Raw genomic sequence first — 16849 nt, forward strand, 5'->3', positions numbered from 1 at the left:
TTGATAATTTGTTATCTGTTTTAATGATCCGATTAAACTGTTCATCTGTATAATAGCAACAACTGTCATTGATATTTGAGAAGAAATTATTGTCCGGGTCTATATCGTGCTCCAAGTCCAGTACATTGTGGTCTGTGTATTTAAATGTTCTCAGTTCTACTTTTCCATGATCAGCAATCCTTTGAGTTATATCCTTCTTGTCTCCAGATGTAGATGATGTAGTAGATGAATAGGTTCCTCTGGTCTGTGTCATGGTGTTGTGATGTGTTTGTGTCCTCATACCTTATTGGTCGTATTTGTCCAGTTCCTTGATGTTCCTGATTACCATAACCTTCGCTTGTTCTGGTGTTCCATTCAATTTGATAAATGTTTTGCAGTTGGATGTCAATGTCTGTTGAATTTTTCCCTGCTTTTTTAAGAAACAAGCTTTCCTGGCGATGTCTGCGTTTCTTTTGGTCAGATGTTCATTAATGAATACGTTTATTCCTTTGAGTTTCCGTCCCTGTTTTAACAGTGCCATTTTATGTTTTCTGTTGACAAACCTCATTATAACTGCTCGCTTGTCTCCATCCTCTCTCCTGGGCAGGGGGTGGCACGCTTCAATGTTATTACAGTCCATTTGAATATCTTTAGATTGCAGGAAGTCAGCCACCTGTTGTTCCACTGAGCTGGCCTCCTGTTCACTGGCCTCCCCTCTGCTGTCTTCTGACACCGCCCGTGCGTAGGATCGAGGTTTAATATGAATTCCTGTAATAATAACGTCGTTCATCCTTGTGTACTGTTCCAACTCTGCAACACGGTTCTCCAGGTGCACCAGACGCCGGTCTTTCTCGGCATTCTGGATCCGGAGAGCCTTCACTTCTTCCATCAGCTCCATAATGGATTTCTGCTGCATTTTAACAACAGAGATTTCCTCAGACAAAAAGTCCAGGGACTTCTTGATATCGTCTCCCTCCTCCGCCGTCAGTGCCTTCTTCGGACCCATGGTCAGATAAATCCACGCTGGCACCTCGGTAAAGCCGCGCCGGTGGATGTGCGCTGGCGCCTTGAGCTTCCGGTGGATGTGCGCTGAGGCGTCAGCGCACATCCACCGGCGCTGAAGCCAAGAGTAACGAGGCTGTTTGTTTTAAAAATGTAAGGAATAGAAAGTACAGATACTTGTGTGAAAATGTAATGAGTAGAAGTCGGAAGTAGGCAGAAAAATAAGTAATGGAGTAAAGTATAGATACCTAAAAAGTGTACTTAAGTACAGTAACAAAGTATTTGTACTTCGTTACTTGACACCTCTGGCTGCAACTGAATAAAAGTTATCGGTTATCTGTAATAAAGATCAATTTTTTAACAGTTTATCGGTTTAGCGTCATAAAAGTTAACTTTTCAGTTATCGGATTAATGGTTATTGAAGCTAACTTTTGGTTAGCGGTACCACCACTGGCACCCACTACACACCAGGAGCAACTGCTAAAAGATACATTTTAGCAGAGGTGGGATGAATTTACTCTCAAGTCATTAATCTGCAAGTCTCAAGTCAGCTTGAAAACAGTTGGTGGTCATTATGACTTGAGGCTTGACTTGGGACTTGCTGATTCATGACTTGAGAGTGATTTGATGGTGACTTCGTCCCAACTCTGCATTTTAGTTTTGTGGAAAAGTGTGGTTCAAAACAACAGGAGCTTTGTAGAGATGTGTGGTAAAAACCGCTGGAGTACCGCATGGAACTGTGCGGCGCACTCGTATCATGGATCTTGCCTGTACTGGAGTGTAGTCAGCAATAACAATAGGAAACATGAGTTTTTGGAATGAGAAGGAATGTCAGTTGTAATAGCATAACCACTCGACACGTTTCCCTGAGCATAATCCAGCACGTAGCAAGAGTGGATACTTTGGTGAAATTGGGATGGTTCACAGGTTTGCCTGGGTGGATCCCCATTGGAACTCAGAGAAGTTCCATCGGGAATGTGAGTGGAATGACACAGAAACTGTGATAAAATTAACAGCATCACCTAACTCAGCTTTAACAGTTAATTTATTGGACTATTCATTTGTACATCTTCATGACAATTATCTCAATCACTGTGCAAGAAAATACTGTGTGGTAAACATTCACCAGCTACTAGAGTGAAATGCAACAGATTTCAGCACATTTCAAACATTGCTATGAGCTTAGAAGAGACATAGCCTGAAAATACACTTTAATGGTTCAAACACAGGCACACACACACACACACAAACAAACAGGCAAAAAAACAAAAACAAAATAGCCACTCTCTGTTGAGGCATAGGCTGAAGAGTTTACAGTGTATTTTATATTAATCTAAAAATGCAGGGCAGGAAGCTGCTTATTTGATGACCAACACATCGCAGTGTGATAACACTTTTTCCAACAGCTCATCTTTGACACGTCAGGGAGGTACTGGAAAACGACAAGGAAGGACAATTTTGAATCGTCACCTGTCATGTAACTTTAGACCATCAAAGCTCGCTGCGACAGAATTAGTTTTGCTTACTGTCTTTGGGTTGTGGCTGGCCAGGTCGTGGTGGTAGTTTGAGTTTGCTGGGGAGTTCTGAGCTGTCCCTGTAGTCTCTGAATTTGGAGACCTGGTGATCTGGCAAGCCTGGCCTGGACTTTATGGGTAAAGGAGGCTTGCTGTTCATCATGCCTGCCTCTGAGCGTGAGGTCACCACGGGTTTCTTGTGAGATGCCATTTGGGGGCTGAGTGGAGCCCGATATTGAGGTTTGGTGTCGGAGCAGGTGAAGGATCGGATACGTGGTGTGGGCACCGGGGCACCCACACCTGGTTTGGAAGGCATCAAGTTGGCATCCGGATGGTCCTGATCTTTACTGCAGGCATTTGATTTTCCCATCGAACCGTATAAAGGATTGTCAAACATCTCTGATGTCATGTCAGCGTCTCCTCTAGGAAAAAAAAGTCAAGATGCTTACAACTCAAACAAAGCTGTCACATTACTGTCTTCAACAGCAAAGCACTTACATGGGAGTTAAGGGTTTTCCGGTGGGACTGTGTACGGCTACATCGTAAGGAGGCTTCTTGGCAGAATCCTTCGTAACTTGCCCAGCAAATGGAAGTGATTTTGGTGGCATGGTGTAACTCCAGCCCTGGTCCATGACATTACCAGTTTTGAGGGGCAGTTCCATGTAACTGGGGTTACTAATACTTTGTGCTTGTGTACCAGTAAACCTGCCATCCAGCAAAAGACAAATATTTCACATCAAAGTGAAGTTAGACAAAGTGTGATGTCACTGCAGGGTGAGAAGGTGTACTTACTTGTTGAGGTCACCTCCTTTGACTTTAGAACCAACAGGGTCATCCTTTTCAACTTTGATGAAATCTGAAGGCAAATGATAATTATTGGAACAACCAACTCAAGTGAAAAGAAACTGATTCTTTTTTTGTCTACAGATTGGAAATATTTCAACTGACACATTTACTTGTTCAAAATCCAAACACATTCATTCTGTCTCTCTCTGTCTGTCTCTGTCTGTCTCTCTCTGTCCCTCTCTGTCCCTCTCTGTCTCTCTTTGTCCCCTTCTCTCTGGGAAGATGTACACTTGTCTACTGAAGTGATTGTCCCTCTTTGTCTTTTTCATGCGCTGGTGCGCGCGCGCGCGCGCGCACACACACACACACACACACACACACACACACACACACACACACACACACACACACACACACACACACAGGTGCAGTTGTTTAAGGTAAAGGTCATAGAGCAAACAAAGTCGTGTTCATGCTGTTCAGTTCTTCATTTCATTCTTTTTTTTCCTCTCTTCTACTGGCACCAACAAACAGCACCAAGTGGAGTAGAATAGTTCAAATCTTAACAGTAATCATCTCAACACATTACAGGACTGAGCAGTTTGTCATTTCAACTGTCTATGGTCCATCTGGACTCTAAGTCTGCTGTGAGTCTGTCCCTCTTCAAAGGACACTCCAGCTGTGAGCCAAACTGCTACAGACCCATTTCTAGTTTATGCTCCTTGGTTGGTCGAACTTGTAGAGACACTGGCTACGTTTACATGCCGTTAATATTCGGGATAAGATCAATATTCTGGTTTCTGAATTATTAGAAATAACCCGTTTACATGCTTAAGCAGACAGAGTTGCTCCTGTATACATGGTCATTGGTATCATTTGGAATATCCCCATCTAAACAGCGACGCACGTCTTCCACCGGTGCTTGATTTGGTGTGGCATTCGTGCAAATCCTGCTTCGCGTAACTTTTCAGCCACCTTCTTGTAAATGTCGCTATCTCGGTACTTTCTACTGTGAATAAACTACATTATATTCATGTCTTTCACAATACTAATGAAGTACTCGGTTTCCTCCTCGCTCTAAAAGTGTGGTGCTGTGCTGCCGTGTCTGGATTTCCCCATGCTTCTTTACCTCTGCTTCTGTGGTGTATGGTGGGTTGCGCACGCCACATACAAGTAGTTGCTGTACTCAAAAGACCAAGATTCCTTGTGGATAGGACATGCACAGAACACAAAATAATGTTCCTTTCTATGGGGATATTCCGACGTGCGTTTATATGACCTGATATTCGGGTTAGAAAAGGAGTAACCCAGGGGTCATATTTGGGTTTTTAAAAACCCAAATATGAGCATATTCAGGTTGTTGTGGGTGTTTACATGGCCGTGCGCAACCGGGTTATTGCTAATATTCCAGTTATGAAAGGGTTATTGGCTGCATGTAAACATAGTCACTGGTTCAGTTCACTTGTTAGGCTCGAATGATACTCTGTCAGACTTGTAGTTTGGGTTGATGATCCACCACCGCTACACTGAAGGACCTTGAAAACATTCTTCCTGTCACAGACAACAACCAGGTCTGTGCACCTGCCTTTATAGACCCAGACAAGACCTTTGACTCAGTCAGTATTCTTCTGCAAAGACTTACCAGCACTGGTCTGCCAAGCAGGCAGGTGTTTCCTGAACCTATGACCCACTGGACAAAACCTGCTTCTCTAACCTCGATCAAACTAATTGATGGCTGCGTTCCTCTCATTTAACCCATCATTTCATCAGTGGTGTCATGTGGAAGACTTTGACTTACCGTACAGTTTCTCTGTGGTTTTGCCCTCAGCGGTTCGTAGCTGGATACCTCCTGTCAGCGTGCCCGTCCTCTCACCATGGTGAGTCAGTGTGATCTGAAACTCTGTGTAGCTGTGCTGTGCCGCTCGCAGCACAACACAACCTTCTCCTTTGGAAAAGCACGAGCAAAATACGACAGTAACAACTGCCCTCCTCAGCAGGTCTGTAACACAAACTGTATGGTATTTAATTACCGTATGACTCGTCGCAGTCGGTGGACTTCACACAGATGAGGATGTGCTGGTCCAAAAGGTACTCCGGGTCAGAGATGATGGGGGTGAGCTTGAAAACACAGACATTAAATGATAGGCAGTGTCAGTGGTGACGGGCTTGTTGCTGTAGATGGGAGGGACTGACTTTACTGTGGGTTCAGCTGCTTGTTCAGTGAATCTGTGCCGCCATAAGTAGAACAAGATACTGTGGATCAGACATTCTGGGTGTGATACCTGAGTGATGTGTCACTTTTTACATGCTCATGACAATCTCCTCTCCCAGTGAAGCAGGAAAGAAATGTGCTCAGCTAGAGAAAGAATGTCTCACCAGAGTTTGGGCATCAGAGAAATTTTATTTCTCCTTATGTGGTTTGGAGAGCTACAAACTGTTGACTGGCCATAAGCCACTGGCGACTCTCATTGCTCAGTGTGTGAGCTAAAAGGAACAAATTTCCTAGTGGTCACAGATGACTGCTCAAGATGGATACAAATACAACCCCAATTCCAGTGAAGTTGGAACGTCGTGTAAAATGTAAATAAAAACAGAATACGATTTGCAAATCCTCTTCAACCTATATTCAACTGAATACACCACAAAGACAAGATATTTAATGTTCAAACTGATAAACTTTATTGTTTTTGTGCAAATATTTACTCATTTTGAAATGGATGCCTGCAACACATTTCAAAAAAGTTGGGACAGGGCAACAAAAGACTGCGAAAGTTGATGAATGCTCTAAGAACACCTAATTGGAAACATGTGAGTGTCATGATTGGGTATAAAAGGAGCATCTCCAAAAGGCTCAGCCGTTCACAAGCAAAGATGGGGCGAGGATCACCACTTTGTGAACAACTGCATGAAAAAAAAAACAGTTTAAGAACAATATTTCTCAACCTTCAGTTGTAAGGAATTTAGGAATTCCATCATCTACAGTCCATAATATAATCAGAAGATTCAGAGAATCTGGAGAAGTTTCTATACGTAAGCGGCAAGGCTGAAAAAAAACAACATTGAATGTCTGACCTTCGATCCCTCAGGTGGCACTGCATTAAAAACCAACATCATTGTGTAAAGGATCTTACCGTGTGGGCTCAGGTACACTTCAGAAAACCATTGTCAGTTAACACAGTTCGTCGCTACATCTACAAGTGCAAGTTATAACTCTAGGTTGAAGAGGATTTGCAAATCATTGTATTCTGTTTTTATTTACATTTTAGACAACGTCCCAACTTCATTGGAATTTGGGTTGTACTGAACCTGAACAACACTAGAAGCAAAGCTGTGATAAACAAGCTGCTGAGCGCATGGTTTGCGATCCCAGAAGAGCTTGTAACAGACCATGCTCCTCAATTCAGCTCACAACTGTTCAAAAACTTCACAGTGCGTTATGACATCCTCCATATGTTTATCACCAACATTCTCATGTTGATGTTAACCTGTGCACTATGACATGTGCTGCTGCCTTTCTTGGCCACGTCATCCTTGTAAAAGAGGTTTCCATCTCAATGGAATTCTACTTGCACTCAAAAACTGACTCATTGGATGGATTGGATTTCCATCTAATAAATAAATGTAGTCCCAACTAAATTAAATTATATTATCTTGAATGCATGTGCTTTTTTTGGAGTTGGAGCTACAAATATTTATTAGATGGAAATCCTGCACACAACTGAATTTAGTTCATCCAATGAGTCTTTTTTTAGTATGGTTAAATAAAGGTAATTATTAGTTTAAGACAGTTTAAGACCAATGTTTCTCAATGTTCAATTGTAAAGAATTTAGGGATTCCTTCATCTACAGTCCATAATATAATCAGAAGATTCAGAGAATCTGGAGAACTTTCTACATGTAAGCAACAAGGCTGAAAACCAACACTGAATGTCTGTGACCTTCGATCCCTCAGGTGGCACTGCATTAAAAGCCAACATCATTGTGTATAGGATCTTACCGTGTGGGCTCAGGTACACTTCAGAAAACCATTGTCAGTTAACACAGTTCGTCGCTACATCTACAAGTGCAAGTTAAAACTCAAATCATTGTATTCTGTTTTTATTTACATTTTACACAACACCCCACCTTCATTGGAATTTGGGTTGTACTGAACCTGAACAACACTAGAAGCAAAGCTGTGATAAACAAGCTGCTGAGCACACTCACATGGTTTGAGATCCCAGAAGAGCTTGTAACAGACCATGCGCCTCCATTTCTCCACTGTGAGATCAATAAAGTCTTATTTTATCTTATTATTACTACCCTGTAGACTAGGCTGTTTATTTGGATAATTTCCAGTTCATTGTTACAGTGATATTTCTGTTAAATTGATTTAAGTTGAAGTAATATTGCAACTTACAATATTACAATATTGTAAGTTGCAACACTAAACTTGGGGGGGATGTGATGAAAGCTTTTTTGGTCTGGTGGCAAACATGCAGGGCAGGTGATCTCGAGGATCAGGGATGATGATCCCTGAACTTGCACCATTACCAAGTAGCCATTTCACCACCTGAACTCATCACCAACTAGCTCCATGACAAACTAGGCCCTACTGGACGTCACTGTAAAGACAGATGATATCTGACATATAACCAGTTGAAGACGGGTTCTTACCTCAGCCTCAGGACCTGACCAAGTGTCAGATATGACATCAGCACAAGCAGTTCAACCACTTCACATTCCAGCTGAGTACTAACTTAAAGGTACATACTTGTTTAACTTTTCACTGAATTGACATTTACTTTGTGTTGAAATTTACTTATTTTAAACTCTGTTTATTTTTATCACAAACTTCTAGCTAATTTTATTGCTGGTAAAGTATTTATTTTGGGGGTATTCTATGGCAAGTATACTTGCTACTTTGCTATGTGAAATTTTAAAAAGCAGTGAAGCCCCCCATAATCATAAGATGTTTGCCATGATTATGCTTCCAGCATATTTACTGAAAATAAAATGTGACGGACCTGAAGAAGATGGTGAGGACTTGAGGACTCTTTTTCCAGGCATGTGAGAATGCAAATAAAGAAAATCCTTAAAATGGCAGGGGGTTAAGAGGACCATAGTTGGGGGTCTCATAAGCAGAAGATTTTTGCCATGATTATATTCCCAGCATATTTACTGAAAATAAAGTGTGACCGACCTAAATGAGATGGTGAGGACTTTTACCAGGCATGTGAGAATGCAAATAAAGACAATTCTTAAAGTGGCAGGGGGTTGAGAGGGCCATAGTTGGGGAGTCTGCAGGACAAGCTCCCCAGAAGCAGAAGATTTTTGCCATAATTATGCCTCCAGTATACAAGTATTTCCTGAAAATAACAGCTGTAGGTTGTCCTACGAGTGGACTTCAGTGTATTGACAGATGTAACTTGATAAATCTTGAGTTGGGTGCCACACATTAAAAGTATATGACTTGGTCAGTTCTTGAAATGGAGCAATATCTTCACCTGGTGGACATTCACCATTAATGCAAGTACAGTAGAATTTTGCCAAGCACTCTAAGTAACAAATATTCCAAATGATCAAAATAAAAAGCTCATAAGGTCATTGGACTGCTTCTCAACTCACAACAAGTTGGGCTGCCTGGTTATAGGACAAATTTGCACTGGGACTCGTTGGTTTTGGTCTGCTTGACACTGGGGCTAACCGACTGAATTCCTCCAGACCTGTCACGGTATCCAGAACCTATATTCTGATTTCTTCACAAAAGATATTTTCAATGAAAAGTGCATCTAGTTTTTACCTCAACCTGGTTTCCAAACCAAACTTTTATTGAGCCGTCGGAGTGCTCCGTGTTCTCTCCCTCTGGGGTCTTAACAGTTTCTGTGGTGATACATAGAAAACATTAGTTTTCTACAATGTGCCATCTCAAGACTAGAAGAGAATCAAGAGCATCAATCAAATAAACAAGAAGAATAAAAGAACATACTCTCCAAACAGCTGGAATGAAATTCAATGAAGAACTTGGTCTTTGATTTTGTCAACAAGGTGGCCACACAGTTCATGATCTGTATCCCGCCTTGAGTCGCATTGGTTGGATCTGAAAAAAGTGTCATACTGTCATTTATGCAAACTCAAACAGCTTTGCAGTGAGGTGCAGATGACTGTACCGTGCTTCGACACAAACTGTGAGGCCACTCCGACTTCAAAAGTGGCAAAAACCGGCGAGTGATCACTTGTCATGATGTCATTGGTGCAACCTGGAAGTTGAAATGTGTCCAAATGAGTTTGATTAAATGTGGCGAAAAGAATAGTTAAATTGCTCACTGAGTTTTGCTCACCGTATGACTGGCACACAACGTGAACCAGAGGGTAGGACTTCCGGAGGACACGATCACACCATGATGGCAAATTGTATTTTGTCTGAAGAGTGAAAAGTATTCATGAAGAAATTTGTTGTCTTGACAATACATATATTTCACTATGGTCAAAATAGAATGATGACCTCTGTTCCACCTGTTCAGGAGAAGGTTGACTGTTTAGTGATGACAGTCAACCACTTCCATTTCATGAAGCTCACGTCCTTCTTTTGGCAGCTTGAAAATGCTGTCAGCAATACTAGGGCTTCATCTCCTCTTGCTAACAAAAATATAAATGCAACACTTTTGGTTTTGCTCCCATTTTGTATGAGATGAACTCAAAGATGTAAAACTTTTTCCACATACACAATATCACCATTTCCCTCAAATATTGTTCACAAACCAGTCTAAATCTGTGATAGTGAGCACTTCTCCTTTGCTGAGATAATCCATCCCACCTCACAGGTGTGCCATATCAAGATGCTGATTAGACACCATGATTAGTGCACAGGTGTGCCTTAGACTGCCCACAATAAAAGGCCACTCTGAAAGGTGCAGTTTTGTTTTATTGGGGGGGGATACCAGTCAGTATCTGGTGTGACCACCATTTGCCTCATGCAGTGCAACACATCTCCTTCGCATAGAGTTGATCAGGTTGTCAATTGTGGCCTGTTTAATGTTGGTCCACTCCTCTTCAATGGCTGTGCGAAGTTGCTGGATATTGGCAGGAACTGGTACACGCTGTCGTATACGCTGGTCCAGAGCATCCAAACATGCTCAATGGGTGACATGTCCGGTGAGTATGTCGGCCATGCAAGAACTGGGACATTTTCAGCTTCCAGGAATTGTGTACAGATCTTTGCAACATGGGGCCGTGCATTATCCTGCTGCAACATGAGGTGATGTTCTTGGATGTATGGCACAACAATGGGCCTCAGGATCTCGTCACGGTATCTCTGCATTCAAAATGCCATCAATAAAATGCACCTGTGTTCTTTGTCCATAACAGACGCCTGCCCATACCATAACCCCACCACCACCATGGGCCACTCGATCCACAACATTGACATCAGAAAACCGCTCACCCACACAACGCCACACACGCTGTCTGCCATCTGCCCTGAACAGTGTGAACCGGGATTCATCCGTGAAGAGAACACATCTCCAATGTGCCAAATGCCAGCGAATGTGAGCATTTGCCCACTCAAGTCGGTTATGACGACGAACTGGAGTCAGGTCGAGACCCCGATGAGGACGACGAGCATGCAGATGAGCTTCCCTGAGACGGTTTCTGACAGTTTGTGCAGAAATTCTTTGGTTATGCAAACCGATTGTTTCAGCAGCTGTCCGAGTGGCTGGTCTCAGACGATCTTGGAGGTGAACATGCTGGATGTGGAGGTCCTGGGCTGGTGTGGTTACACGTGGTCTGCGGTTGTGAGGCTGGTTGGATGTACTGCCAAATTCTCTGAAACGCCTTTGGAGACGGCTTATGGTAGAGAAATGAACATTCAATACATGAGCAACAGCTCTGGTTGACATTCCTGCTGTCAGCATGCCAATTGCACGCTCCCTCAAATCTTGCGACATCTGTGGCATTATGCTGTGTGATAAAACTGCACCTTTCAGAGTGGCCTTTTATTGTGGGCAGTCTAAGGCACAGCTGTGCACTAATCATGGTGTCTAATCAGCATCTTGATATGGCACACCTGTGAGGTGGGATGGATTATCTCAGCAAAGGAGAAGTGCTCACTATCACAGATTTAGACTGGTTTGTGAACAATATTTGAGGGAAATGGTGATATTGTGTATGTGGAAAAAGTTTTAGCTCTTTGAGTTCATCTCATACAAAATGGGAGCAAAACCAAAAGTGTTGCCTTTATATTTTTGTTGAGTGTAATACCTATGATGTATCTTTTCAGATTGGTGTCTCAGCTGGTGTTTTGGTCCAAAATTTTGTTCTGTCTCTTGTCCTCCAGTTCCTGTAGTGTCAGTTTGTTTGATCAAGTCATCAAGTCATTTTGGAGTTTCATGGAGGCATTTATGGCTGTCTACCATGATGCCTCACATTTACTTCCCAAGCCAAGGCTGCTACCCATTTTAAAAGCTTGGTGTATTGAGGCAATGCAGATTAGGTGTTTTGTCAAAGGACAGAAAATTTGATTCAAATCCAGGTGTATATATTGGCAGGCCAACTCCTTATCCACTGAGATATCTGCAATGAAATTTGTCATCCTGATTTCTGTTTTTAATTCAGGTACTTGAAGTGTTCTATTCCGCAGGATCCTTTTGGTATAAATCATTCTATTTTGACCATGGGGATGGTCAGAGGGAGGTCAAAACAGATCGCTAGTTATGAATATAGTAACTCTGGATGTGTGAGACTGTAGGATGCCTGTCACTGTTGTTTGTCACTCAGCGTGGTCTGTGTGTTCAAGGCAAGAGGACGGACAGGAACCCTGCTTTTACAGGGTGGAACATTCTGCCTGACTTTGTTGGCATTAGGGCTCGAGAATTGGCAGAACAAAGGTCATCATTCTATTTTGACCTGAGTCTTACAGATCCACAGTTGTATTCATGGCTAGCATTGTGTGCTATAACATACCTTAATATGGAAATTCTGAGCAAAAGATTAAATCTAAAACCGGTTCCAGATTAACTGACATTTGTGCTGCAACATGTACCTGCCTTTATAGTGCAGCAAATAACTGGAACAATACTTCATATGGGGTAAAAACCTTAAGAATGGTGACAAAGGTCAAGTTCAGTTTGTACAGTGGTCGAAAGTTAAAGTTGCGCCAATTTTAGTAAAAAATGGTGCAAATTGTTGATTGAGCTACTTGGATTAATAAATGGAATAGCTTTGACTGTGTTGAATGCTTGGTCTCGAAAGTAAATGTCAAATAATGTTGACGTCCACTGAATTCTATGACATGTGACATATGTTACCCGGTAACGTGATAACTAAGCATGATACATGGTGCAAACTATTCCTTTTTGAAACCCTATTAACTCAACCAATAATTCGCATCACCTTTGAACAAAATTGGAGCAACTCTAACTTTTGACCCCTATACAAACTGAAACTGAATTTTGTCACCATTCTTGTTGTTTTTACCCCATAACTCTATAGAATTCAGTCATACAAGTAGATAGTCCAAACTATGCCTTTTTGGAATCTTTACACTCAGACAAATAATGTGGTATAATTTTCAATATGACTGGAGCATTTTTATATTTTGACCCCTATGTAATTCTTCAATTGACCCCTACTTAGCCGCCTATTGAAAATTCAAGTGGCCCTTCGGTGTTTTTCAAAAGAATAATATCTAAGGTGTACTTTTGCCAAATTTGGTGCTTGTATCACCATTTGAAGGATTCCTCTGTAAATATTCTGCTATCTGTTGCACTTTTGGGACAGTGACAAAACACAACTCACCCCTGTGGCTTTGGCCTTTGTGTAAGCATACTTCTCCCGTGTGTCTCTTTCAAAACGATATGTCGGTGGGAACGTGATTTCCTCTTCATCTTCAATACAAAGAAAGTTAACAAGGCATATTTTGGCATATTTTATACAAGGCATTTCTGGGAACTCAAATGAAATACTTACACCCCTATTCCACAGGGTACCATTCTATTATGATCCCCCATGATTCAGAAAATGAAATAATGAAACAGCTCACTCCAGCATGCATCAGGCTGGCTCATAAAGTGTAAACCTGGCAATTGGCAATCCGCTCAAAAAAAGAAAGTAAAACTGCGCCCGGCTGCATTCTCAGCTGAACCACAACAAATGCTGCTTTTGCTTCAGATTGAAACACAATCAAACAAGCTGTACTCATTACCCCGTTCAAAGATGTTTGAAAATGATTGAAGCTTTTCAGACTACAAACACCTGACAGTGACTGCGTAATGATGTCAATTTGGTGAACTGGGATGAAATTTTTGAACTGCTCGAAAATTTCACGCCAATTTCAAAACTGGTGCCGATGATCGTTTTAACTACTATGTATATCAAGTTTTTTTCAAGACTGACAAAAGACGGATCAAGGTTACTGTGATGCGTCAAAATGCACTCTGATTTGCTATTCGGGATGAAATGAGAAGGAATGGCACTCTGTGGAATAGTGGTGTTAGAAATTGAAGCATTAGCAGGGTAACTGCCACAATAAACTAAATTCTAATCAAACTTCCAGGGAACAAATTTTGGCTTTAAATAGCTCAGAAAGCCCAGTTTTCTATTTCGGACAATTGAACTTTTTTCACTGCATTGACCAGGAATTCCTCTCCTGATCTTTGACCTTTGAAATAACTCATTGCTATTTTTCACTGACATGCAAGGGCAGATTAAAGCAGCCATGAGTTTCTCTACGGGGCTTTAAAATGACAACGAATATATTGTATGTAGCACTGCCTCCAACTTTAAGTACTGCTTTGTTGTTTTTTATTTCAGATATTGTAAAATATCACATATTTTAAAAACTTTCTTCAATAAATCACTGGCATGAGTCACACGATGCATCCACTATGTGTCTATACCTTATTGACCTTGTGTTAAATATAGCACAAGTACCACAAGTACGATGGCGTTTTAGGGGAACATTGAATTTTTTTTTGACTTCAAGAATAAAGTCATAATATTCCAAGAATAAAGTCATAATATTCCAAGAATAAAGTCATAATTTTAAGACTTTGAGAATAAAGTCGTAATATTACGAGAATACAGTCGTAATTTTAAGACTTTGAGAATAAAGTCGTGATATTGCGAGAATAAAGTCGTAATTTTATGAGAAAAAACTTGTAATATTACGAGAATAAAGTCATATTTTTATGAGTGAAAACAAGCTTCCCGGTTGACACACATCAGCACAGCTAACATAGGCTAACGCTATCATGTGGAAGCAGCCTTAGAAGGTTTTTGGATTTTTTTTTTTTGGAAACAGCCTTAGAAGTAGTTAACTAAACACTGCCACAAACTTGGGTTTATGAACAAACAAAACCATTTTATAGACGTTTGACGTGGAGAGGGACGAGAGGAGTCACGGAGGCTGTTTTGTGTGCTGTCAGTGTTTCATTTCCGGAATCAAGCTTTTTTACCTTTCACGATTACGATTTTTTTCTTGTAAAATTGCAACTTTATTCTCGTAATATTATGACTTTATTCTTGTAATATTACAATTTTTTTTTCTCGTAACATTACGACTTTATTCTCAAAGTCTTAAAAAAAAAAAAAAAAAATTCAATGTGGCCCTAAAACGCAATCGTAAAAAAACACACAGACAGTATCAGAAAACTTGGATCTCAGTTTTAAGTTGTAGTTATACAGGAGGAGTTTGATTCAAAACAGACAAACAACAACATGTGAGTGTGTCATGTCATGTCCAATCTGACCAAAGTGTAAGAAGACTTTTCCCTCATTCCTCTCCATGTTGAGCTGATCTTTACTGAGGAGTTCCTGGTACTGCTGCTGTTTGATCTTTGTCACAATCTGTTCTGCTTCCTGGGAAGAGAAGCAGAATAAAGTAACAACTGTTAGCAGCTGGCTGTCAGTATACGGTATCCATGTTTAAATGGTCACGTATGTGACCTTTTTGTTCGATGTGCAACAAAACTCTGTCACACATCTGTGTTTTAGTGGAACTGAAATGTACTTTGTGCATGTGTTTGGCGCTGCTGTGGTAAGGAGGGGATGTGCTCTCCTTACCACAGCAGAAGATGGAAAAACTCAAGTGGTATTTGTGAAAGTGAAAGTAACAAGCAGAAGAACTGCAAGGAAGAAAAAAGGCAACAGATGGTCTGACAAATTAAACGCATCACAAAGCAATACGGAGATAAAAGAGAAAATTGATAGAGAACAAAAACTCAAAAAAATTTCAAGAGGATTTAAAGAGAATCCAGAAAGTATTTCAAAGATGACACTAAATATAAGATTACAAAATAAATAAAAATAAACAGATGAAATAAATACTCACAAAACTCAAAAAAAGCTCCTTTTTACAAAGCAACATTACAATAAAGTAGATGGAAAATCACAGAAACCTCTGTCATGCAAGTTAAGAAAACAACAAGCAGACAGAACTATACACAAAATAAGAAACTCTGCAACAAATAAAATAGAAACTAGCCCAGAGAATTTTAATTTTTAATTTAATCTTCATTAATGCAGGTTAGTCCCATTGAGATCGAGACCTGTTTTGCGAGGGAGACCTGGACAATTATAAAGTTTCCAATTCACCTAACCTGCATGTCTTTAAATGTGGGAGGAAACCGGAGGACCCGGAGGAAACCCATGCAAACACGGGGAGAACATGCAAACTCCACACAGAAAGGTCACAGGTGGGAATCGAACCCATGGCCTTCTTGCCGTGAGGCAACAATGCTAACCACTAATCCAAAATTCAACAGTGCTTTCAACACTACTATAAAACATTATATTCACAACCACAGACAAGCAACGACAACCAGATTGTTGCCTTTTTGGCCCAGGTACGTTTTCCAAAGATCATGGATTAATATCTAATATAATCTGACGTCTGCCAATCTGGATCATCTCCAAAATTCAGTGGAGTCTTTCATGCCCTAATATCTATCTGTGGTGCAAATTTAATCAGAATCTGTGTCGTAGTTTTGATGTAATACTGCTAAGAGTAATCCTTCAAAACCTATATAAAGTGAAACTTGATCCAAAATACACATCCGGATCACCTCCAAAACTTAATGGGTTCTTCCATGGTCTAATATGCATTTGTGATGAAAATTGTCAAAATCTGTGCAGCAGTTTTGACATAATCCTGCGAACAGACAGACAGACAGACAAATAAACTTATGTAATAACAGACGTAACTAGAAGCACTCAGAGTGCAAACCTCCGCCAAGGCCATGGGGTCACTGATGCAATAACATCTACACGCCGTGGAATCATTGAACCTAAAAAGTCTAACAATGATGTTTGCTCAGTAGTAAAAAAAAGTTTCATCTGCTGTGACTGGATAGCATGTATCCTTAGCGCTTGGCATCACAGTTTATTGCAACTTGCACCTTTCCCAGTAGCTACTGTCATCTGAGCACTGATACTGATATTGATATTGCATGTGCTTATAGACAAAAACAAGAGACAGAATTCAATTTATTATTCAACTAAACTGCAAATATATGAATTTTTTAACATTTATGAAACACTTCTCTAAACAAGGCCATAGGGTCACTGACCCTAAAGAGAGTCCCTCCTTGGCA

At 40.8% G+C, this 16849-nt stretch overlaps 1 protein-coding gene across 2 annotated transcripts in view; it reads right to left on the reverse strand.

The window, feature by feature from the left end:
- Positions 1 to 2008: 2008 nt before the first annotated feature.
- The window catches only part of inpp5d (inositol polyphosphate-5-phosphatase D), a 60542-nt gene continuing 45701 nt past the window's right edge, over positions 2009 to 16849 (reverse strand). The window contains exons 16-27 of one of the 2 annotated variants that reach the window (XM_034180677.1): positions 15008 to 15116; positions 13056 to 13144; positions 9602 to 9683; positions 9431 to 9520; positions 9250 to 9360; positions 9064 to 9143; positions 5312 to 5399; positions 5080 to 5226; positions 3288 to 3351; positions 2994 to 3200; positions 2508 to 2917; positions 2009 to 2413 (exon numbers count right to left, since the gene is read on the reverse strand). In XM_034180677.1, the coding sequence (XP_034036568.1) occupies positions 2403 to 2413; positions 2508 to 2917; positions 2994 to 3200; positions 3288 to 3351; positions 5080 to 5226; positions 5312 to 5399; positions 9064 to 9143; positions 9250 to 9360; positions 9431 to 9520; positions 9602 to 9683; positions 13056 to 13144; positions 15008 to 15116 (1488 nt within the window). In that variant the 3' untranslated portion in view covers positions 2009 to 2402. The other variant, XM_034180676.1, reaches the window with a different exon arrangement.

The sequence above is a fragment of the Thalassophryne amazonica genome, chromosome 10 (assembly GCF_902500255.1).
Source record: "Thalassophryne amazonica chromosome 10, fThaAma1.1, whole genome shotgun sequence".
Classification (NCBI taxonomy): domain Eukaryota; kingdom Metazoa; phylum Chordata; class Actinopteri; order Batrachoidiformes; family Batrachoididae; genus Thalassophryne; species Thalassophryne amazonica.